Below are 25,870 nucleotides of genomic sequence, written 5' to 3' on the forward strand. Positions count from 1 at the left end.
TATTGATTTTTAAAAAAAAATAGAACATGCATTTAATACATGCCTTAATTCGGATGTATTTTTTTATTTGAAATGTATTGATTAAAAAAAAAAAAACAATTCCCTATTTTGTGGTGTACATTTTTTAATTATTTTTTAAGTTGTAGAATGACAATAAAAAGTGGCATTGAAGAACATTATTGTTATTTATGTAAAGGGTTAATTTATCTTTTCATAAAATCATGCCATCTACGGAAAGCTGGGCGTTCACATATAGTTTTTTCAGGAATACAATCTATTTAAGATAAAATAATTAAAATTCTTCCAAAATAAAAGTAATATATGGCAATAACGTACGCCTTTTACTCCAGGCACTCGACTTAAATGGAGCGTCTCCCCTGAAAAACCCTGTTTAACCCCTTAAAGACAATGGGCGGTCCCTAAACCCATTGAAAACAATGCATTTTGAGCCTGTACATGTACGGGCTTTGTCATTAAGGGGTTAAGGCTTCACTAAGTGGTGTGAGACTGTATGAAATCTGTGACAGTTCTAGGACTTAAATGCTTTTGTCAGAAAAGATCCAGAGGCAGAAGGAAGGATTATAGTGGAACTAAACTCCTATGACTGATTTTAATGAAAAAGTCAGTTGTTTGGAAACATTACAAAAAAAAACATTTGCAGAACCTTAAGTAGCCGGGGGCAAAAAGACATTATTTCCACCCATTTGTTTGCTTGCTTGTGCCAACACTCGCAAAGTGCTTCACTTTTGGCATATTGAACGTCTGTATCTATATATTTATAGCGTTAACTTATCTATTTCGAACGTGAAGGGCGTCAGCACAACGTACCACTTCAGCAGTTTAAAATATTTTTCCTTATTTTATTTAATACGGTATTTTTTAAGCTACTCTTTTCTTCTACTCTTATTTAAAACTCTTCTTCCTATTGGTAAAATAAAACTGGAAAAAAAACCCAAAAAACTAAAAAACTGGAAAACAAAAGCCGATAAATTATAAAAAAAAACATACATCTTCATCATAATAAGTTATTTTTCCAACGAGTATTATTAACCCTTTACACGTTCGGATATAGCGTTGATCATGTTTAGGCAACAGTCTTTCCATTCTGTGATCCAACGGAAAGTCGAATAGGATGAATGATTAAGAAGAAAACCTATGCACGAGGGTCTCCTAGGGTAGTTAATACATTTCATGCAAAGTCCACATGTCACACTCTAGAGTTGGGTCTTCTAACCATGTTCTGCTAAATTTATAGAGCAAACCTTAAGAAAGAAGCAAAATTTGAAGTCAAAGTGTTATGGTGACCACTACTTGTCTTATAAATACCTTTCTCCGTTTCTTAAATAGTTATCAATAGCTTACAAGATTACACAAAGTCTTGGTAAAGCCTCATCCTCTTCCACACCTCTAATCATACCTCCTAAAACTAAAATCCCACTCTTCGGCCATTTGAAATGTTGGCTGGTATGATTAGGTCTCATGAGATAATACACTCTATATCAGAAAAGTCCTTTCCCTTTTATCCGCTCACTTTCTTTCCCCCAATAATCTATGTGGTCTGTTAATATATACATAGCCCAGGGTCAACGGGAAACCAGCATAAAAAAGTCTGTGTCTATTACATCTTGTGTGCGGGTGTGTGAAATGAACTCCATTTTTCGTCTACAATATGACAGCTTTGCTTTCATAGATCGTATGTTCTACAATTAAAATTGATTCCGCTGTCTGACCTAGAGAGGAACGGGATGTCAGCTGAGACTCTGTCTCCAGAAACTGAAGGTCAGCTCATTCTCTGGATAGACAACCAAGATATGCTTAATAATTTCCTGAGGGGGTGAATTGATCAAAAAGTATTATTTGATCTCCATCCGCCGCGGCCTGCCTGCATTCCATATTGAAGTTTTATATTGATTCTTGTGGCCAGACGGTCATATTTATCGGATGTGTAGGATGTTGGAGATCCGTGGTATAATCCGTGGTATTTCCGCAGCGACAATGTGAAACTTAAAGCTATGAGTATTGTATAGAATTATTTCCGAGGCTCACGACCGTCATCTAAGAAAGTATTGATGAGATGCTCATGTTATGGACTAACCTGGGATCCTTCAAAAAAATGGCTGACCCTGAGACTCTTGAAATATTACGCCTCTAATAGCTCATTGTGAAGTCTCTATGCACCGACTCACCAAATGGCTCTGATACCGGTCCTCGTGGAGGCCTTGACTTGTCATTATTTAACGATGCACTTAAGTTTATTATATTATTATCTCAGCTGAGTCTCTAACTACAACTCATTTGGGAACTCGCTGAATGTACGAGTGTCCATGGACTGAGGCAGTGAGTGATCCAGATAGTCCATCCAATACTTTATTCTCCTATTCACCTGTTAAGTACTTTAGAGAGTGCTACATATCAACATTATGAGGTCAATAGGGCCCTTAGTGAATTCATCTTAGAGTGATGGGACAGTTTAATGTGACCTGGTCCTCAGGAAAGTGAGAAGAACATTAAAATATCCAAGTTTGTGAAACCATATATGATTAAGACAAGCTTCAATAGGTGGGCAACCAAGACAAACAGAAAATGTCTATTCCTAAGACCCAAGCATGGGAATTTCAGCCATAGTCTTCTTCCTTCTGCTACTTCGTGGGGGCCAAAAGGATATGGAGTCACATCGGGAAGGTAGAACTACCATGTGTAGGGCAGGGAGAAGAGGACGTCTTTAGTTAAACGTTTATACCTTTCCTGGACCAATATAGAGAAATATATAAAGTAACATGAGCTTTCTGGACCTCAGAGGTCTTCTCCTTCATCTGAATACATTTTATTATTAAATGCAGGAATCAGTATCTCTTTCAGTCAAGTTTCATCTACATTAAGGAAAAGTTGTTATTGTCAGCGGTATCGAAATTTGCAAAACAGATGTATAATATCCCCCTTCTGTCAAGGAAGTGATTTATTTTTCTTCTTTCAATGAAAAGACATGATAATGCTAATCTCCACCAAAAATGATTGAGCTTTTAGTGCCTCTTTCACAGTTTATTTGCATCAAAGCAGATATTTAAAGTATTTAATAAGAACATCATACTTGAAGTTCTATAGTTGAAAGCTGTCAACCTACAAAGTGCTCGAGTTCCGCAAATACTTTATATAACTTCTTCTAACCTCAAAAGCAAGTGTTCTTCAAAGTCAGGGGATGTTTGTGTATTTTAGGACGACGCAAGAAAAAACGCCCCAGAAGAATATTTTTTTGAAAGGCCTGCCAAAGTTCTCTTCTTCTTAAATGTCAGCTAATAACTGCCCAAAGTTTGTCTTTCCTTTAATGCAGCCTATGGTGAGTTACGGTAATTGCCTTTTCTTTTTAAGTGTAGCCAGTAAGAAGGGGAGGAAATGTTTTGTTTAACAAAGTTTTTCTTTATTCTGTAATGGAAAGGTATGCTTAATATCCACGCACCCCTGAGAACTTCCCAGGATAGGCTATCCTGAGCTCTCCCTCTTCTGGGGGAAGTGGTTACATCCGGAGGTGGGGCTAGCCATGCAAGGGGCGGGGCTACCCATATGTGGGGTCGGGTGTTAGCCGAGCGTAGGGCTGGTTGAACATGGAGGCGGGGCTAAGCCAACATAGCCTTTAATTAGCTGGGAGTAGGAGGAGAAATGGGCATGGCCAAAGCCGCGTTTTGTCAGTTTCTATGGCACCAACCCATCAGTGCCTACTTTTGTGTCACATGACAATTAATCCTTCCCAAAAAAGTTTACATGATTTTTTTCTGGGTAGAGTTGGCGCTTTCAGGAGTTCTTAAGAAAATTTTTTGTAATGCTGTATTTATTTTCAAAAGTGTTGAATTCAACATTGTAGGTGGAATGACACCTCTGACGCAACGGTTTCCACGAAACACTTTTCAGTATTCATGAATTCCTATAATGACTGACACAGAGTACTTTAATCAACTGAAATTTTAATACTAGTTGTTTTTTTCATACAATGATTTCTTTTTTTCCCCCGTGAAACATAAATGAATTGTCGCAGGAGAAGCCTAAACTGTATGCAGACGCCTCGAAAAAAGGAGTTTTAGAAGTTTATCTTTAGTTCTTGTCTTTATCGTCCCACAGCCATTCTCAAAGGTCAGCACTTCTGTGCGGTAAACAGTTTGGCCATCCTATTAAACGAAACTCTTATAGATTTCAAATAGAAAAGGTCGGAAATGCAGTAGAACTTAAATTGTCTCCATAGCAGGCTGCCCTGCGTGCCATCCTGACCTGTTGACGTACGGGTTTAGTAGAAATTGGCTAATGATCCTTTTTTTAAGAAAATGCCATTATTGCATTTATAGTGTTAATTACAGACAGATTCACACACAGTGACTGCAGGCTTAGGGGTAGAACCTGAGTAAAATATAATGGGGTATAAAGTAATGTTTGTAGGCATTGGGAAAAACCTGTTTTTTTCTCATTTTGTTCCAATAAACTACCTTTATCTGCAGACCTGGAGGCTGTTATGGTTGACTTTCCCGGGCTCAAACACCACACTGAGCTGATGCTTTATGGCAATGCTGATGAGTGTCAGGCTTGGTGATTAAGACTGAGCCATTTTACTATTTACCACAGGCAATGGTGCAGTAGATTGGTAACCTAGCTAAAACCCATGGCTAATATATAACATATTATGCAAAAAAAAACAAAAACATTAATATGATTTTAATTAGATATTAAAGATATATTATAAAGGAGAAAAAAGTAGGGGGAAAAGGAATGAGAAAAAGTAGGGAGGAAAGGAATGAGAGAAAGTAGGGAGGAAAGGAATGAGAGAAAGTAGGGAGGAAAGGAATGAGAGAAAGTAGGGAGGAAAGGAATGAGAGAAAGTAGGAAGGAAAGGAATGAGAGAAAGTAGGAAGGAAAGGAATGAGATAAAGTAGGGAGGAAAGGAATGAGATAAAGTAGGGAGGAAAGGAATGAGAGAAAGTAGGAAGGAAAGGAATGAGAGAAAGTAGAGAAAGTAAAGAAAGAAAGAAAAAAACACTTTGTGGCATCCCATCTATGGCCGCCCATTCTGCCATTTCTCCTAATGTGTTTAACCCCTTGGTGTAGATATCATCTGTTGAGGTATAAATAAGGTGGCACCTTTGGGTGGGTGACATATAGCCCACAGGTGCCACCTGTCCACCACACCATGTCCAAATCTCCACGCTGACCACTGCCCCATGTATTATACTGGTGTTATGTACAGGCCAGCCAGTAGCAGAAAGTACAGAGGGACCACCGTGGACGTGACCCCGCTACAAAGCTGTGCTGGTGGGCATAAGATATATCGACTGTAAACCTACACACATGCGCATTCATTTAAATCCATTTTTGGAGATACTAAAAAGGGGGATTTTTTTTATCACCGGCAATCGTTATAGTGATTAAGCCTCGATTGCGATCTAAGAGATCATTTACAGATAACTTGTTACAAATGCGCCTGAAATAATAATTTAACACGTAGAGACAAGCAACGCTACACTTACTTCAGACAGAACCGTGAGCTGTGCTATCTCCAAGACGTCTTCTGCAATCCGCGAATACTCCGGAGACCGGGGAGTTACTCACTAAACAGATCTTTGGATAAAATTACCGAAACACAGCTGTGCCAGCGTCAATCACTATAGTTACATTTACAGACATTCTCCGGTATTGTTGTACATAGGGGTAATTAAAAATGTAAATCACTTTATATTTAAAGTGCTTTTTATTATAGAACATGTGCGGGCATAAAACGACGTTGCGTTAACCGAAATGAGATAATGTCGGACTCAATTCGGTTTTTGCAAAAACATTTATTTAGACACGTCCGGTGAGAAATATGTGTAGATGGGCAAGAATTTTTAAGACAATAGATATTGGAAGCAAATACTTTATGAATAAGACGTGTGTAGAAATTGGATATTCCATTGGGATCTTTTGAAAGATGGAATATTGCTATGGGAACGCAGATCTATACGGTGCCGGATTAGGACTGACTAAACGGCTGGGGCTTTAAAGTAAGCGGCCGACAAATAATATGCACAGCCACTGGCTGGGCATGCGCATTAAACATGTCTAGTTTACTATATCCAGCCATTGGCAGAGCTGACGCCATAAGCCAGCTGCTGGACTTGTAAGGGCCAGTTGTAGATTGGGTCCTGCTATGTGCGGCCACAGGTTGGGTATCCTTAACGGCAGGCTAGGTGAGTAAAACAACGATCGGTCGTGTGTGTCGAGCTGGATGCTGTCAAGGGTCAGGGCCACTTAATTACCCCCCCCCAGTCCGATCCTGCTACTCATTGACAAGCTTTGGTCCTCAGTAGTGGAGTCTGCCTCAGCCTAGAGTGGCAGGTCCAGAGGACGGCATTCCCCTTGGCACAAAACCAGGGGGCAGATTGCCATCTTGGGCGATCAAGCCCCTCCACGGTGTCCTGTTCTCTGATCTCCCCAAGCTGCCGATTTACACTGTGGAAGCTGTGCCAGCCCAGCCCAGCCACCATAGACGTCATTAAAAGGTGCCGTGTGCCTTTAAGACTGGGGTATGACGTCATATCTTCTCACCCCGTTTCATAAAGGCACATAGCGCATTTTATTGTATCTTTGACGCCGATCATGGAAGAAAGAGGCCACATGGGGCTCTACCCTACATTGGGCCTATGGCGGCCCCATAGGTAAATACATTACTGGTCCACAAACCACCAGAGACGCCCAGAACCTTACCTGCTAACACTGTTTAAATGAGATATATAAGTGCAAATGTTTGGTTTGGGATGAAATCCAAGACATCCTTGCATGTTATCGTTATATATTTATTGGTATATATGGTAGCTGCACGGGGTAGAGAGTAGGAAAGCGGACCTTGGGTTCCCCAGCATCTCTAAAGTGATCCCCCCCAGGCACAATAACTATTATTTTATATCATTAATAAAAAAATCATTTCACGTACAGCAATTGTTAGCCTTCAGCCGTAGGAAGGCAGCATTTTTCTTTCTCTAAACAAAATAAAAAAAATAAGATGCAGCTAAAACACAAAATAAATGGTTTGTTTTGTCTTCCAGAGCTGAACTCAGATGCACGGAGCTCATTACAGACTCGTCCTGGTAAACAGCGGCATGGGGTGGGTCAGTAACGAGGTCTCGCACTTTTCCCGTAGCCGTTTTGCAGGAAATAATTTGATACACGGACAGCTACGTCCTATTGGCGGGCAACGTATTTTTAGCTGTTCTCGATTCCTGGCTGAAAAGGACAGCCAATCAAATTCCAGCCGCCGGTTCGGACGCTGCGACAGCAGCTTAGAAGGACGTGTACCAGAAAGCATTGGTTTCATAGACCGTAATGCCGGTAATTGATTTTTTTAACGGACAGAATCATTGCGCGTAGGTGAGCAGGGGACAGCTCGTCAACAAAAGTGCTTCTCTGTAGTTTATTCCGAATTATATTTAAACAAGAATCAATCCCCTCAAGCCTCTGCCTTCTCGTTCCCCGCTCGTTATTTTGTGTTAACAATATCAGCTGTCCGGCGGGGTTATTCAGGGTACGCAGTTAATCTGATGACGTACATTTGCTACCTTCCCATTTTCCCCTTTATTTTGGCTAAAATAACAAAAGACGTTGCACATGAGCTTTGGGACGTCAAAGGTCTCCCTTTGAGATGGAATTCGGTTCCAAACTTCCCAACTCAGTGATACTTTATGCTGGGTTAAACCCAGTTAGCGTCTATTGCACAATGAGCTTGGTGGGCCCTACATCATGTATAGTTCAAACAGTTGAGTGTTTTAGACGATCTTCTCATTGATTTAACTAGACATAACGCGGCGCTGGCTTAGCCATTCTTCTAGGATACGTTCACTGTGGTTGGCCATCAATAGAGCATAATAGGGTCCATGAGCTGCCACTTTAGTGAATAAACCCCTCCAGGCCTGGCTTGGCCGTCTGGCACACCAAACAGGTGCCCTATGGGCCACTGGCCAACTGTACTCCATACTCATTGGTGCTGCAGTGTGCAGTTGCTGGCGGACACACTTCCATCATGTGGCAGCCACTGGCATTAGAGTGCCGGAGCGATCTAGTCACCCTGGTCCGGCCCTGAGCCCCTTTGTTCAAAAGGTAATTTTTTATATATTTTCATTTAGACAACATGACTTGCACACAGTACCCAGCTTTAAGAGGAATAGTTACATTAAAAAAGAATTTAGTCCATCTTACCTGCAACTAATACTTTCGCCGTCCGGCTAATGATGGCACCGATGCCGTCTAAGGCCGCTTCGCACTGGTAGATGCCTTCATCAGGTCTGTGATGTCTCATGTGGACCACACTCTGTATCTCCAGAGATCCGTTGGATAGCTGTCTTCTTCTGTCATCTATCGCCAGATTCAAGTAAACTCCGTCTTTCTTCCACTTGATGGTTGGGGGCCCGTGATCAGACTGTGCCGCGCAGTTCAGAATCGCATTACTTCCTCGCATCGTAACCACATCTGAAGGTTCAGAAATGAACCACAACGACGTGAAACTTTTCACCTGTGAACCTAAGAGAAGAAAAGGAAAAAAAGGAAAGTGAGGACGTGTTCACAAAATTGTATTCTAAACAAGCTGTTCCACCTTTTCTGCCGAGTTTAACACTTTTTTTAACCCAGTGTTAGAAACACAGAATTTGGAGGCAGATTGGCCCCATTCGGCCCATCTAGTCTGCCATTTATTCCTGCTGTAATGACTCAAACCTTAATTAGTCGTTGGTCTCTTCAGATTCAGGAGCCATATGCCTGTCCCATGCATGTTTAATACCCTCGCTGTATTACCCTCTACCACCTCTAATGTGAGGCTGTTCCACTTATCCACCACCCTCTAAGTAAAACTTCCTTACAACCCATCTACCCTTCTGGTTTTAGAGCATGGCCTCTTGTTCTAATATTTATACTCTTAACATAAATTTCCCTACTGTTCCTTGTTAAATCTGTATTTAAATGTTCCTCTCCACCCCCCCCCCCTTCTCTTCTCTCCACCAATCCTTACAGATAGAATTCACTGAGTGATTTTTTAATCATCTGTAGCCTGAAAATCAGGTTTTCACACAAAAACACATTTTTTTAAATTTAGGTTCATACAAGAGCATGCAGCTCCTTGGATTAAAAGAACCGTCACCTTTAGGGATTTAATAACTAAATGCATGCATAAAATGTTAATTCTCCCCCTGGCCCAACTTCATATATGAAACCCAAATTAAAAATATATTGATACAAATTGAAGAAAAATATTCTGCCCGGCAATAATTCTGTTTTTGTTTTTTTAAGTACAGGACGTCGGCTCCATGGGTGGCGAATAAGTAATACAATAAACTAATTTGTACTTTAGAACAGCATCTCTTTTTGTTCTTAAACTCTCAAACAAGAGCGCACTTTCTTCATTTGCATATATTAGCATAATGGTACATTAATTAAACAGCGCCTTGCATGGGACGAGCGAAGCGCTTCAATCAATCTTAATAATTCACAGCAGGAAGTTTGGGGAAAAACACACAACCTTTACTTACTGAGAATCATAATAGATCCAAACAAATTCCCGGTGCCCGCACGTTTGTGATTTATACCCTTCATCAAGGCGGAAAAAGCCGAAAATTACCAACAGACAAATACGTATCAATTATCTCAGAGATACATCCGCAATATGTTCCCCGCGCATACTTAATGCTTACCGCTGCGTACAGCGCGCCCTTACCGCTGCCAAACATTATGTGCTATGTTCTGCTCTGAAACATGAACTGTCGTCTCTACATATCACACAAATACACAACGAAACCAACGCAGGTTACTGATTATTGCGCTGGTTATCCCACATGGACACTGTTTGTGGTAGACCAGGACTAGTGAACACACGATAGGCCGGTAGTTCTCGCTGCCTACCATTCGCCTGCTGGTTCTCTCATAAGTGCCAGGTCTGATTTTACTTCTCCAGTCCAGTACTGGTTTGATTGGGTGGGCTCAGGGGTGACCCTGGGCTGCACCCCAGCCACCCACCACCACCATCCACCATGCTAACCTACACCTACATTATATCCCGACGAGCTACAGAGCTCCATAGTGTATACGAGCCGGTTACAAGGCAGACATCCTTCCAACCGGCCAAGGAGAAGTGCCACCCAAGGGAGCCCGATCGCCCAACCTGTACCCAGTTGTTCGACAGAAGGGCTCCCACTTCCCATAACCGCCTCCCTGGAACTAGCCCGCCTAGGCAACTATACGCCACTTAACAATGGGGTTACAGGCATGACCAGGGGCAGAACTTTACAGAGACGATATAGCAATCTATTTTATTCAAAACATTTATTAATACATTACTGGGGCTTTTATGGCTCTCCGATCCCCAGCAAACATTCGGAGCTCCTGAAAAAAGAGAGGGGTGTCACGGTAGGTAAGTGGGGACCAAAATGTTTTGAATCATTTTTCCAGAAATCCACATAAAAGATATTGTGAACAAAATTAAGGTTAATTAGCGCACACGCAATTAATATGTTACCAAACACGCATAAAAGAATCCATGGTGTGGCTCATACCAGTGTCTGGATTCATCTAATAAACAAAAAACGATGCTTTAAAGTTACGTTTTATTGGTTCCTGTTACCTCATAAACTCTTAGCACCTGCTATCTCTTAAATCGTATTTCAAGAATGATCTTTTTTCTTGTAAAATCCAAAAAGGACGCTTCATCAACACAACACCTTGTTATGTTTCTATGAAATAAAACTTACATTATAACACATACCACACAGCCTACATATTTATAGCAACCCGGTGGCTAGAGGGCATCACATAAATATGTATAGGACGAGAGGACAGAAGTAACGTGTTACAGTTTCGACGTGACGCAGCTGTGTGTCTTTATTGGTTTTCAGAGCTCATCTGGGCATTTTCCTCTCTCTGAATAAGAAACGTCATTGAATGTTTTCAACAGCCAAGTGCGGTCACCTGGCTTCATCCCGGGGCCATAGAAGTGGTTGAGATGGATGGTTGCATGGCCAGAGACATGGTGGGGTCATCTCTAGATTGTAAGCTTAAGACCAGGATCCTCTCTACCTAGCATATCGGTTCATCTTAGACTGTCTATAGTAGTCTTCGAATGGATGGTCTGTAAGAATGGTTGGTCTGTAAGAATGGATGGTCTGTAAGAATGGATGGTCTGTAAGAATGGATGGTCTGTAAGAATGGATGGTCTGTAAGAATGGATGGTCTGTAAGAAGCGCTATGGAAATTGTTGGTGCTAAATGAATAAAAGATAATAAACCCCAACACCAGGGTTGGCTCGCCAACAACATAAGAAAAGTAATACGTCCAACTATACTAACTATACTAACGCATAGTGAGTGATGGATTCCAATAAAGGAATAAGGGAAGATTGGACTTTTTATTTATGTTTATATATTGTTATATACACAGTATCTATATGAATCTTGATACTGTATCTGTATGAAATCATTGTATATGTACTTTAGTTTAGAACGACCTGAACTTATAGTGATCATTCCGTTAATAACATTGTAACAAGTTTTCTATCTTTGTATCGCGCTCTGAGCACAATAAAATCCACATTTCAATATGGACGGATGCCAGATTGTCTCAAAAGCTTGCAATCCATTATACGTCGGACAATAAAAATATTATCTTTACCCAATTTGCTTTTTCGCTACAGAAAAGACAGACGCGAAGCACAAGGTACGATAGTTTTTGGTTCCTTATCGTTGGCTATATGAGGGACCCAGGGTAAAAACCTATGAAATAACTAAAAAGCTAGGTGTAAAAAATGGTTTAAAATATAGAGAATTGTAACGTATATCTCCCACAGAGCTCTATAATACCAGCCAAATAACACTTATAGAATATTAGGAGAAAAGCTCCCCTCGGATATGATTAACAACAGTATATATAACATTCACCGTAAAAATGGCGTTTGGAACCGAAACCAGTTGGGGTTTTGAGCGCCAATAAAGATCTCTTTCGCGTGGAGGGTAGCTTCTATCGGTATGAAGCAAATGTTTCTGTTCGTAATTGTGAATTTATAGCGGTTGCCTCGCTGAAACCAATGTATCATCTCAAAGGATAATGTATCTAATCCTCAACCACCAAGCTCCTTGGCCTTCAAAATACCGATTTAGTTCAGCGTGAACAATGGCGTCAACTCCAAGACATTTCTGGGGGAAATAAAAAAACCATGGGTTTGGGTGAGGAAACAAGGAGTCCGATTACCCCCCAAGAGTCTTTTATGGGATAGGACAATAGTAGAAACTTGAGAATTTGGAGCTCTTTCCAACATACATATTTATCATGCCTTCTATTGACTGCTTATTCTAAAACCCCATAAAATAAATTACGTATTGCCAATTAAGGTTTGGATGACCTGATGGCTCCTTGCTTTTTTCTGGACTGGCTAAGATTGGTGTTTTTTGGGGTTTTTTGGTGATTTTATGGTGTAACACAGCGTGGAACGTCCAACCTCTATCTTACATAGTAATACTTCCCAGGCTTATCCTGAGACAGTATAACAGTTTGTTTAAACCCGGCCCAATCTTGCGTGGCAGCTGTGAACGGAAATAAGACATAACGCGTAAAAAGTGGAGAAGGCAGAATCACAATTTTTTTTTTGTTACAAAGAGAAACAATTAACCGTCTTTCTGGATTCATTTCTCCTTTGAGTCTTTCTAGCGTGAATAATTCCTTGCCTTCATTACGGAAAACAATCCATGTTTATATTCTTTTATGAAAAATCCCAACCGTGCACGGATACAATTAACTTTAATCAATATTTTGAATATATTAAATGGTCAGAGGACACAATTTTTAACCCCTTAATGACAAAGCCCGTACATGTACGGGCTCAAAATGCATTGTTTTCAATGGGTTTAAGGACCGCCCATTGTCCTTAAGGGGTTAATATCTAAACTGTACAGTTATTTGTATCTAATCTTTACTACTTAACGCTCAGCTATACAATTAACCCCGTAAGGACAATGGGTTGTCCTTAAACCCATTTAAAACAATGCATTGTGAGCGCGTACATGTACGGGCTTTGTCATGAAGGGGTTAAATATAGGAACATAACAGCGGAGTGTGACACATTCAGATGTGCTGAGCAGAAATTGTCTACTGTATGTTAGTATTTGTCTGATTTCGCATCAAACTCCTATGTTTAGACTGATATGATGGCGGCAGTTGTCTAAATAACGTGCCGGAGAGTCCTCTAACAGCGCGATTGTAGCAAGCAGAAAATTGTGATGGTTTAATACGTCCTCTGAGGCATTCTGAAAGGGAAAGTGATTAGCCTCTAATTAGTAGAAGAGATGTATCAAGTTTGCATAAATCGCAAATATCTTAGCGGCTTCTGTAGACGTTCAACCCCCCCCCTCTCATTATTGGAAAATAATATAAGGGGGTCCCCAGTGGCTCCCAATCTAATTCATTGTAGGGGAAGGTGTTCAGTTATTGGGAGTTGGGGCTCTATTCTGTCCCATCTGCTTCCCTATCCCACATGCCATACGTTGGGGGGGGGGAGTTAGGACAGCCTTGTCCTGAATTTGGGGGGAAAAACAGTAGAAGTAAAACAAAATATATTTTAAAGTACGAAGTATGGCTACTTGCTACCATAATGATGTGGGGGGGGGAATTTAGATGCCCCCCCCCTCCATTTTCCTTTATCGGAATCCATCACCCGCTTTTGGAATAGGCATTACGAGGGTGAAGGTTGGCTGGGGAGAACCCTTTCCTTACAAAAAAATTACTGCAGTTTTTCTGAAGTAATACTGCAGTTTTTTGGACATGAAAAAACTGCAATACTGCACTTTTACTGCACATTTACTGCAGTTTTACTGCATTTGTACTTCACTGTACTGCAGTTTTACTGCAGTTATTTTTGTAAGGAAGGACAAATGCAATAAAGCTGCAGTACTTTGAAGTACAACTGTAGGTTTGCAATATAAAAAAAAAGTGCAGTAAATGTGCAGTATTGCAGTTTTTTCATGTCCAAAAAACTGCAGTATTACTTCAGAAAAACTGCAGTAATTTTTTTGTAAGGGTTTGGCGCCCAACTTGTTAATAATCTGTAACTCTTCAATCATTTACTCGTTAATACGCTCGTTGTCTATCTGTAACCGGGATGCCAGACTACTCTATTAAGAGGAAGGAGCAATTCTCTTCTTAGCAATCCCCAACCCTGACTTCAATCCCAGATGACCGGTCCCCGGACCCCCGATTGCTATTTGCAGATTGTAGAGATTTCTGTCGTGGAAGCGATAAAGCCATCTGATTTTCTGCTTCATCATTACGATGGTTCTTTAAGAGCAGCTAGCGAGCATCTTTAAATTAATTCCATTGCACGACGCAATAATACACATAATACAATTTTTAAAAATTAAATTAGAAACTCAGATTCTTAAAAAAAAAAATCTCAAAAGTCCCCAAATTAAAGTTCTACAGCTGCCGATGAAGGATCAATACCCCAGTCTTTAGTTCAAACCAATCCGAATAAATAAATGATTAAAATGCTGACAGATATTTTTTTCATTTAAAATTCTCCCTCCAGACAAAAGGATAACGACGTGATACAAGTTAAACACAGCTCGATGTGACGCGTCTTCGGTTACACAAACACAGCCCTTTTGGATTCACATTTTATTTAACATTTTAGCTCTCAAACAAAATTATTAGGATTATTGAATTTTTTGCGTGATCCACGCGACATCTGCTTTTGGAGATGTGAATAATTTCATGTTAGTGGGAAAGGCAAGAAGCTTCATTTTATGGATTTGCCTGTAATTGCAGAAGTGCAACCAAGCAGCGGGGGTCCGCGTGTCAATATTTCCTATTGCTGCCCCTAAAGGGCAATTAATGTGCACCGGAGGTGCAATAAGCCTGTGGGAGGGCATAATCAGATCTGTAAAGACGCCAGACTTCTTTTTGTCTGCTCTGCTGTATTAGTGACCTGTCGTTTTTGTAAGCCTAATCGTTATGTTATATACTACTTGTTATGTACAGCGCTACGGCATATGATGGTGCTATACGACACTAAATAGTAATAATGACATTATACATTGAGATGTAAGGGAGCAGAGAGTCGATGGACCCTTATCGCAGCTGGGTCTGTCTGTCTGGGGAAAACCATTCTTAAAAACAGAGTGAGGAATGGGCTATGACATCATCACTATATGTAGAATTGCATCACAGCTGGTCCCCCACAGATCTCCTGCTGGGGTATTAGGGAGCGGGGCTTTTTTCCCCCCAATTACACAGGCTTTTGGAAAACTGACACTTCTTATATGTTAAGGTAAGCCACATGGACTTCACACGGCTGTAACCCTCGGGCAAATCGGATAGCATTTTTATAATAATATTGAAATTTTAAAAAAGAACCTCTTTGCCCTCTGCTTAAATTATATTCATTCTCAATTCTGATATGTTACGTAAACGCTGCACAACGGGCAGGTCAACGAATAGTAAAAGGTTCAAACGCTCTGCTCCCGATCCGCTTCCGCTATATAATTAGGAAGTCAGGAGCGCTGCTAATTAATGTCTGTGTCTTGCCGATGGCGTACCTTTTCAGGAAGAGCCACACAACTTGCTGGCTACAAAGCAAAACGCATTAAACACAACCGAGTTTATCAAACTGGACACGTGTGTTATGCTTTTCTCTTTCCTCATCCTGGGATTTATAACAAAGAATCACCAACACGAGCAAATTAATCAGCTTCACAGAATAAAAAAAGAGTTGATCCATGCATTGTGCTATCCCAGTTGGTAGCAAATGCACAGATCAAAAAATAAATAAATATATATATATAAATATATATATATATATATATATATATATATATATACATACATACACACACATATATATTATGTATATATATATATATATCGGATCAGATGTTCTAAACACAGGGGCTCAGTTGGGGTAGGGGCACCAGTGTGTCTATGATCTGAGGGTCCAGACACAGCTGTATCTCCAAATCCCCTGCAGTTACAGCACAAAAGACATTCACAACGAACACCTGATATGATTCATTAACGAGAAGCGGCATTAGCATCCGTTTAATGGAAAACACTGCCGGTCACCGATGATACGCAAACAAAAAAAAATCCTGTTACAATACAGGCACTGCTTTCCTTGGGTTTACAAGATACAAAACAGAAAGATTTAATAATATATCTGAGAAATATGATTCATTAACATTTTATTATTATTAAAACTTTAGGGAGGACCCTCAAGGTCCATGAGGTGGTCCATCGACATCCTACATAAATGATGAGGAACCTTGAGTATAGTTTGGGGTTATTTGCTCCTGGAAGGGGGCTGAGCTTCGACTGATCTTGGGGAACATCATTTATAAAGCTGATACCTTCTATTGGGCCAACAGCCTCCCATCAGAAGGAACAGCCTCCCAGCAGAAGTGGTAGAGGCTAATAGAGCAAGGGAATTTTAACATGCATGGGATAAAGGTTTGAGTCTTTACAGCAGAAGAACTTGAGCTGAAAGGTTCTTATCTGCTTTATGTTTCTATGTTAACAAGATGTAAAGTTACGTAAGCATTCAGGACCTCAGGGGCTTCTTCATCAGATGGACACATGACCATCTAAAGAAGAGACCTCTAGGGTCTCAAACGTTTATGTAACAACTTTTTTTTTTTGTATGTTGGCCCAATAAAACATATCGACTGCGAGTTGAATTTCTCCGGGACTAGGATGGCTATATCTATTTGTTTAACCCACTTCTGAATACACCACGAGTCATATTTAACCCTAATTAAATGAAATGAAAACAGAGATATTTTATTCCCAACTTAATAAATGACAGCAGAATGTTTACCAAAGTTAATTAGTGTAACTGTAAGATTTTGCTGTAAGGAAAATATTCATTTCTTATGTAGCGGAGAAGAAACATAACTACAACCCCCAAGCTTTTATTTTTTTTATTTTTTTCCCTTAACGCTGCCATAATTGTCTAAGCTTTTACACGACTAGGATGCGTTCTGGGCTTTAATTAGAATACACAAGGCTGATTGTATTAAAAATACACCAAAAACGAAGCACCCTTACCAAAAACAAAAGGGGCAAAGGTTATAAAATAACATTTTCGTGTAAATTACACGCATTTTCACATGTAGTGATTTTTACTGTGGCCACTAAAGAGACATTAGCTCTCAAATGGTCCATTTCCACCAATTATTTCATCTAATTAGGGGGGAAAAAGTTAAAAAGAAGAACCCTTGGTTCCCGAACACAAAAAGCAGGTTAAGGATTGAAAGCCAATTATGCAGGAATGGAGTACGGAGAATTCTACCGACGGCCAATTGGCGATACATTAGATCTCTTATGATTCATCCTCTTTAGAGAAGACCTTAAACCTGGAAAATAAAAATGAAAACCGGAACGCCGGCCGAGCTGGTGTGAGCTCGAAAGGAAATAAGGAGGAACAAACGTTTTTAAGGCAGATCCATCTAAAAGGGACATTTTAGTGAAAAAAAAATATGTATTTTTCTCCTTGAGCTTAAACCTCGGTTCTGTACACAGCAATGCTAATGAAGTCCGCTCCTCCGTAGACTTTCATCAGTCAAAGAGTCCAGCTGGGCGATTAAGACCGAGCCATTCCACTGTTCCCCACAGGAAGTATGAGTTGGGGGGTTTGTCTAGTAGATTGGGGCTCAGATAACCGAGCGAGAACTCAAACGGCTGATATGCAGCTGCCTAAAAATGAGAAAACTAGAATTGTTTTAAAAAGAAAACTCTACAAGAAAATAGATTTTTAATCTGAAAACAGTAATAAAAGAATTTGGTCGGAGTTCCGATATACTTGTTTTTTGCAGGAGGAAGTTCAGCAGGGTTAACCCTTCGTAATGCATAAAGAACCAGGTAGCCCTTTATGTTTTCGTTATGGAGACTGATATACATAGAAACGCACATAAAAGCGGTGAAATTAAGGGAAAATGGGACGTATTCTCGATATTCCCGATCTTTGGTAGACATCGCCCAATTTAAACGTGAGCACTGGGGCAGCCTTCAAGACAGAAGAAATAGCGGCTTTCTTTCCCGTCATCAAATGTGGGACCAAAAATAGCAATCATTTACTTGAAAGCCTGCTTTTTTAACAGGAATAACAACATTGTGTCAAGTGACGGCTGAAGGGTTACTCACAAGAAGCGCAACAATCAGTCGAACGAGTTAGAAGACGGAAGCCGGATTCCAATAACCGCCGCTCAGCTCATCAGCTGCGAAGAGTAACCACGAGTGCCAAGAGCCCGGCTCCAAAGGGACAATTACCCTTCCTCTGGACCAGAAGCGTTTAACCCCTAAAGGACCAATAATGGGCAGCGCTGTCATGGCAATCTCAGAACAGCAACCGTATAACAACCCGGAACAATCCAATGCCGGATATTGCCGGGGGGGGGGCTAGCAGATTTTAACAGTAATATATATATGTTAAAAAAATGTAGAATTTGGGACTATTCGTTATTATACCCGTAATATATTTAGTATATTTTGGTGCCAAATTCCGTTAGCACGTCTGTTGTGAAAACATGAATCCGTTTCAGAGTCGAGCGCCGATATTGCTCTCGACACAAAGGGTTCTCTCGAAATTCTTAACGCTGATTACCTATAATTGCGCAATTAGCTAGAGAGAAATTAATCCGAAAAACTCTTAAAAGAAGAGAGAATGTGTTGTGAGGTAAACACGCGTCGATGCTTATATGGAAGAGCTAAGTCATTACGAGCTGCTGGTGTAACGGCGCTTGTTGAGAGCTATTAATTATATCATGCGCGGTTGGTATTGTGACCGCATCACATAATAGTCAGTCATTTTGGTTAAACAAGTAAAAAAAAAAAAAAACATAAGGTTCAACCCGCCTGTCGATCCAGAAGAAGGTAACACAAAAAAACTCCACATCGAAGTGATTTCCAATTCCAAAAAGGCCTTGTTGACCCCAAAATGGCCTCTGATTTCTTACTGGATAAGCAAGTGATAACGAATCCCCTCCTCATAACCCGTTATATACCCGAATATTATCCTCTGCTTTAAAGGATCAGCCAGCCTGTATTAAATGCATCTATTAAATGTGATAGCACCGTGTCTGCGGGTAGTGGACTCCACATATTTACTGCTCTTACTGTAAAGAACCCATTTTTTCACTGCTTTAGGTGAAAATTCCCTTCTTCCAGTTAGAATGGATGACCTCTTGCGTTTTTACAGTCCTATTAATTAACAGGTCATCAAAGGGACGTTTGTATTGTCCCCAAATGTATCTGTATATTGAAATAATATCCTCTATTGCCTTTCTTCATAACTACAGCGTTCCATTCTGTTTAATTCTGTTATAAGGGCGTAATCTGTTGACTGTCGAAGAAATGTCCTCGGTCTATCAGAGACGGCTTCTGAAGGCCCGACTCCCATTAGATCTTCTTGACTCCAGTATATTCAACAAAACCAACACAGGAACTCGTAACTCCACTGATCTTCAAGATATTGGTACAAGGATACAAACCTTAATCAGTCGTTGGTCTCATCTTAGATTCAGGAGCTGTATGCCTATCCCATGCATGTTTAAATCTCCTCACTGTATTACCCTCTACCACTTCTGCTGGGAGGCTGTTCCTCATAGCTACTGCCTTCTCAATAAAGTAAAAAAAAAAAACACTACCTACACTAATTACATTTTAATTCATGTCATAACACATAAGAACAATAATGATTCTCAGTGTAACTATCTAATTCCGCTTTGAAAAGGCTAAATTATTTGAGCAATAAAGATACTTTTTTGGGAAGAAAAAGATACATTGATAAGTTACATCATTAAGAGGCAAAGAATGCGACAGATCATCTTCTGCTATGAATTATTGGTTACATTACCGAATGTGGAAATAATCATTTCAATTCCTTAATCAGTCAGATAAATACGGTAATACAGGGATCGTCATTTTGCCGGAGAGTACACAGATATTATTTTATTTTAGTTTTTTTTTTCCTGATAAGCTTTTTATTATGGGTTAGGTAACAAAAGAAGAAATTATTATAATCTACTCATTAAATACAAAAAAGATACGGCATTCAAGTCTCGGTACCCTGAATCAGAAAATCCGTCACCATTCCCAAAGCGTAGAAATGAAATTCAGGCACCTCTTTTTAAAAAAACACACTTATTTTAATGACTTTAAGACATTTTTTTTTTGGTTATTTATTTATTAATTAATTTGTTGCAGGCATTATGATAAATAAGCCGCCAGAAAAAAAAAAAAACTCTATTTTTTCCAGAATTAGCGTGTTTAATCTCATTAAACATGGATTTTTTTTTTCACTGCTTTGAAATCAGACTGGAAACTGCAAATTAATTTTATGGATTTAGTGAAAAGAAAAAAAAAAGGAATTTTCATTAAATCTCTTTATCCTATTTATTTCTAACAGGCAAAAAGCTAACCACTTAACTCTCAGAATGAACTATGCCTCCCAAGTGTCCCTGTTTAGAAGAATCAGTCCCTCTCTAAGGCCCAAATCCCTCTGTTTTCCAATTATTGTTTCTTCCCCTGATGCAGTAGCGTACCTAGCGGGGGGCGGGGGGCGCGGTCCGCACCGGGTGCCGCTCATCAGGGGGGTGCCAACTTGCCGGCACCCGGCACCCCTCCAGAGACGGACAGTAATGTGGCGGACATTACTGTCCGTCTCTGGAGGGGTGCCGGCTGGAGGAGCAGGCTCGCAAGGGAGCGGTATCGGAGGTCTTTAACAGACCTCCGGCTCCCTTGAGTGATTTTAAGCTTTAACCCGCTTAAAATCACTCAAGGGAGCCAGAGGTCTGTTAATGACCTCCGATACCGCTCCCTCGCGATCCGCGCGGCAACTGCTACTGTGCGCCGGGATCTGACAACAAACCCCGGCGCACTGAAGCCGCGCCCACCGTCGTCCGTGCCCTCTGAACCCGGAAGAAGACAGAAGAAGAGGAGCGAAGAGGAAGAAAAGGAGCTGACTGCTGTTAGAAGAAAAGAGGAAAGGTAGGAAATCATTCAGTGACAGTGAGAGTGGATTGGTATGTGTGGAATCTGTGGATTGGTAAGTGTCGATTGGTAAGTGTGTGAGAGTGATGGGTGTTATGCTGTACCATTTCCAATGTCTTTTTCATTATGCTCTAAAGTACATCATAACTCCCATCACTCTATACTGGGGTATAGAGGGGGTAGATAGGGAGAAGGGAGTGAGACGGGGGGGGATAGGGGGTAAATAGGGAGAAGGGAGTGAGAAGGGGTAGATAGGGCAGAGGGGGTGATATTGGTTAGATAGGGAGAAAGGAGGGTAGCAAGAATATTGAAATAGTCAGAATGAGAGAGCGAAAATGAATGGATTAATGTGTGGATGAATTGTGTGAATGAGTGAGAGAATTAATGAATTTGTGAGAATGCATCAATGAATATGTGTAAATAATTTGTGTGAAAGAATAAATGATTGTGTGAATGAATTGTGTGAATGAAAGTGAATTAGTGAGTGACTGTAAAAGTGTTTGTGTTAATCATAGGTGTATAGTTGATTTGCCAAAAAGGCAAAGATGGTATAAGCAGGGTGTTTATGGGATAAAAATGGCACAGGCAGGGTGTTTATGGGACAAAGATGGCACAGGTAGCGTGTTTATGGGACAAAGATGGCGTACACTCGGCTGTTTGGGAACAATGCTGACTCATGCTGGGCTGTTTGGGGGCAAAGATGGCACGTCCTATGTGTGTGTAATTTGGGTGCTGGTCAGGTTCTATGTGGGCAATGTGGACGCTGTTTTTTTTGGAGGGTTATTAAAGAAAGCACTATTATATGTTCAGTAAATGTTCTTTAAACGTATTTATTTTACTTATAAGTTATTAATTTATTTTTTAAGATTTCTTGTTGTTTACAGTTGACATACAGTTTACAAATTGGTGCAATAAATATTCTTGCCAACATAATTTTGTAGATGTCTTTACATTTGGGGGGGGGGGGTTGTGCCAGTTACAGGATCCGCCCCGGGTGCCAAATACTCTAGGTACGCCCCTGCCCTGATGTCCCTCTTTTATAGGAGATCAAAATGTTTGCCGGGTAAATGTTAAATTTACAAATCTAAACCAGAAGATGTTTTTAAAAATAAAAAATGTGTAAATAAAAGATATTCGTTTTCTTTGAAATGTTTTTACTCGATTAGATATTTCTCTATTTTTCAAAAACTCAAATAAAAAAAAAACTTTAAATCTCTACCAAATATTATGGTGACTTTTAGGGCTGTAGAATACTCATACCCAGAGGAAGGCTTCAGGGGAGGAATGTATGGCGTCCAAAGAGGGACTGACCCTCCTGAAGAGTGACAGTTGGGATGTACTCAATAAGAATTGAACCTCTTTGTCCACAAGACATGTTGTGTAATATCACCAAATGAAGACATGTTAAGCCTTCTTCTCCGTATTAAGTCCCTATATACACACATATAGTATATAGTAAGTTTTTTTTTTTTTAAATCACCCCTTTTTTATTACATAAAAGAACAGGCTAAAAATCAGAGATTAGCATATTTAGTCAGATGAAGGTTCTTGTGCCTGGTTATGGGTAGTAGTAGACACCAGCATCCACTGATCTGCAGGTTCTCTCCTGGGTAGGCCATTTGGTTTCTAGTTCTCTTGGTTGAAGTATGTCTCCAGAACAGCCTAACGATGGCGGCCACCAACGATGCGCATATAATGGGGAAGTCCCTTGTCGATCCATGCTATATTCTTATCTTCTATCTAGAGTTGATTTTTTATGTCATTTTCTGTGCAAAATTCTAAAATAAAATACTATCCGCTGCCAATGCTATCAGTTAAAAATTACAAGTTAATATTGTGTGTTTCATATCCTTGAAAATCCATTTAAAAGCCAACGGCACTAAAAACATACCATTAAAAACTACTTCCATTGTGTTATTCAAACACCGTTATAAATTGAAGAAGAAGAAAAAAAAAAGCATTTCTATACAATACATAGAGATACAATCATATGTAGTATCAGCAGAGATAATGCGGTTTTTAAAAATACTATCTTTATTATTAATAAAGATTACGGATATTAAAGAGCACCGATGACAGATAGTAAAAATGATCATGGGCTAGATAATATAATATTTGGCTACATTTTACAGATGAATACATTATAATACTTTATGCATTATTTATCTAAGCCACTAGAGGGAGACATAACACCCTGAGCTGAGAGCATTGGCTGGACTCCCTTTGGTAGCTGCACCTAAGCTGTTATGAACCCCCTTTTTCTCTCTTCATTTTGTATGAGCACGCATCATGCGCCTTAGGCTTTTCCGGTGTATAAATAAAAACATGAGCATAAAATTCTTGATCCTTACTTTACTCACTCACAATTAAACAAAGACAATACACATTAGGAAGATTTACCACTTCCAAAATAATACATCTTAAGTCCCATATGCTAAATAAACCTATATAGTAGTGTTGACAGACTAAAATAAGAAATATATACTATATGTGCGCGGGTATATACTATACGGTCAGTATATTATGGAAGAGGTCCCTTAACTTCCTGTTCTCAGGACCCTGATAAACTATCACTCCTCTGTTGTTAAGTTGCTGAGTGTTTTTGATTGGTTCAGACAGCCTTTGGAATGATGAGAAAAGAGAACGTTAGAACAGGAAAGCGATAAATCTGGCTTTGCCACTAACTGCGACCAGTTGGAGCTTACAGGACTAGATCCTATAGACGCTATAGGTAGATTGAGTTAATTTATGCTGAAATCTGTGACAGTTTATGAAGATACTCATGGGCAATAATAATTACTGATCAAAATGGCTTTACCTATTCACACAGGCCATTCCCCATGATTTGTGCGTCCCTGGAATAGATCTGGTTACTTAAATAACGCAATTTTATGTAGAATCACCAGACTTTGACAATATGCATACTAATTCCCCATTCAAAACTTGACTTCCTATTAAATGGAAGTACCTCTGTTAGATCTTAAGAAGCCACAAGTTAATCCCAAAGCCAAATGGCCTCCAAAGTATGGGTATATACAAACTGGAACATGGGCGGGGGGTAAAGTAAAAGCCTCTATAATCCACCATGAATGGGGGAGGAAAAAGAGACAAAAGATGTGTCACAGTAGGAAGGGGAAAGGATGCTCTATAACCTAAAGGCACACAGAGTTGATGAGACAATGAAAGTAACAGATTGGAGATCCAAACAAAAGGAAGCCCTCAGCTGCTACTCCTGACTCAGGTGGTACAAGTCTAATCCGCCTTCCAGCAGATGGGTTAAGAGGCAATGGAAAAGTTAAGCTGTAAATTAGAATGAATCGTCCGGTTCCACTAAGACGCTGCGCTTCCTAGCAGAAAACTACAGGGTACTATAGTTAATAATATGTTTTCTTACATGGCATAAGGGTTTCTGAAGCTTGCGTATTCCACATCCCGTACAATGCGTACGTTAATTATACAGCCAGGGGCAAAAAGGGAGATTAATTGACTCGCCGTTATACAAAGTATTGAGGCACCTATTCATTACAGAGTGGAAGGGGGGGGTGGGAAGGGCAGTCCCAATAATAAAAACTCTCAGCTACACACAGCAGAACAGGTACATCTACACAGAAATATCATTGCAGTAACAGTCTGCCTATGGGTTCTAACCAAAAATACAGCATGATCACAGATATACTGAGAAACACGGCCTGTCTACCAACCCATACCTCCCAACAGTCCTGATTTTAGGGACTGTCCTGTTGTCCTGGACAGTTGCCCCACTTTTGCTAGCAATGAGGAACGTGGGTCAGATTTGAGACATCCTCTAATCTCACCTAATCGGCCCAAGGAGGTGAGAAAGGAATGGAGGTCTGTGCTGTTGCACCTACGTATCTACATACTTAACTCAGATCAAGGCTACCTAGGGCCCCATTGGTCTAAGGGCTCCCCCTCATAGGATGTACATAGGCTTGGGCAGTGGACCTATATCTCTTGCAGAGTAGTAGCTGTCCTTGATCGGCTCTGCAGAATCTGTTATATATATGAGATAATAGCGGGTAGTAATCAGTAGATCTATTATCGGTCACTCCTAGGAATCTATAATACAGCCCAAAGCATGTATTAATAAATTATTAATGAATCCAAGAAAGAGAAGTTTGACAGTTTTGGATTTATTCTCTTTTTCAATGTCCCTTTTTCCCTTCAGATTTCTTTTTCATATCATAGCTGAATTCAAACAACAGTAATTAATGTTCTATGCGAGGAGCCACCTGGCCCTGCGGCCACACAAAAAAGGCTCACAAGGGAAGCATCGCCAAATATTTACATTAAATTAGAAAGAAGTGAGAAGAGATAAACAGTCATTAGCCATTGCATTATGCACAATCACACCCGGTGTCTGCCGCTGTGACTATGCATTTGCAAGATAAAAAATTGTTAAGTTGTCTGTTAACAACTTGACCCGGAAAGGTTAGTCTGGAGAGAGCGCCAGACCCATCCATGGCTTGGAAAATAATAGTAACACACATCATTATCGCTTCTTTTCATTTTTTTTTTTTAAATATGCGTAACCATGTTTTTATAAACGTACAATTCCAATAAAAAAAAAAAAATAATCGCAAGAAATAAAAGGTAAAATTTTTCAAGGTATTTCCAAACTTAAATCAAATAATAACCTTTAGCAATCAGTTTTCCCAACCTAGAGATACATAACTTGAATAATTACACAAATGGTTAATTTTAGACAAGCTTTAACTAAAACTGACCAATTTTGAATTAAAAACACCTGCAAACAAAACAAATTTAGCAGGTTTTCAGAGTTTACATTATCACTTGCTAATCAACGCAGCGTTAATGTAGACGTCTCTCGAGA

At 40.0% G+C, this 25,870-nt stretch overlaps 1 protein-coding gene across 1 annotated transcript in view; it reads right to left on the minus strand.

Moving 5' to 3' along the window:
- Positions 1-25,870, minus strand: part of DCC (DCC netrin 1 receptor) — a 299,985-nt gene that overhangs the window by 177,945 nt on the left and 96,170 nt on the right. Inside the window, exon 2 of the mRNA XM_053448217.1 lies at positions 8,206-8,526. Coding sequence (XP_053304192.1) covers positions 8,206-8,526 — 321 coding nt within the window. The remainder of the gene's footprint in view (positions 1-8,205; positions 8,527-25,870) is intronic.

The sequence above is a fragment of the Spea bombifrons genome, chromosome 1, assembly GCF_027358695.1.
Source record: "Spea bombifrons isolate aSpeBom1 chromosome 1, aSpeBom1.2.pri, whole genome shotgun sequence".
Lineage (NCBI taxonomy): Eukaryota > Metazoa > Chordata > Amphibia > Anura > Pelobatidae > Spea > Spea bombifrons.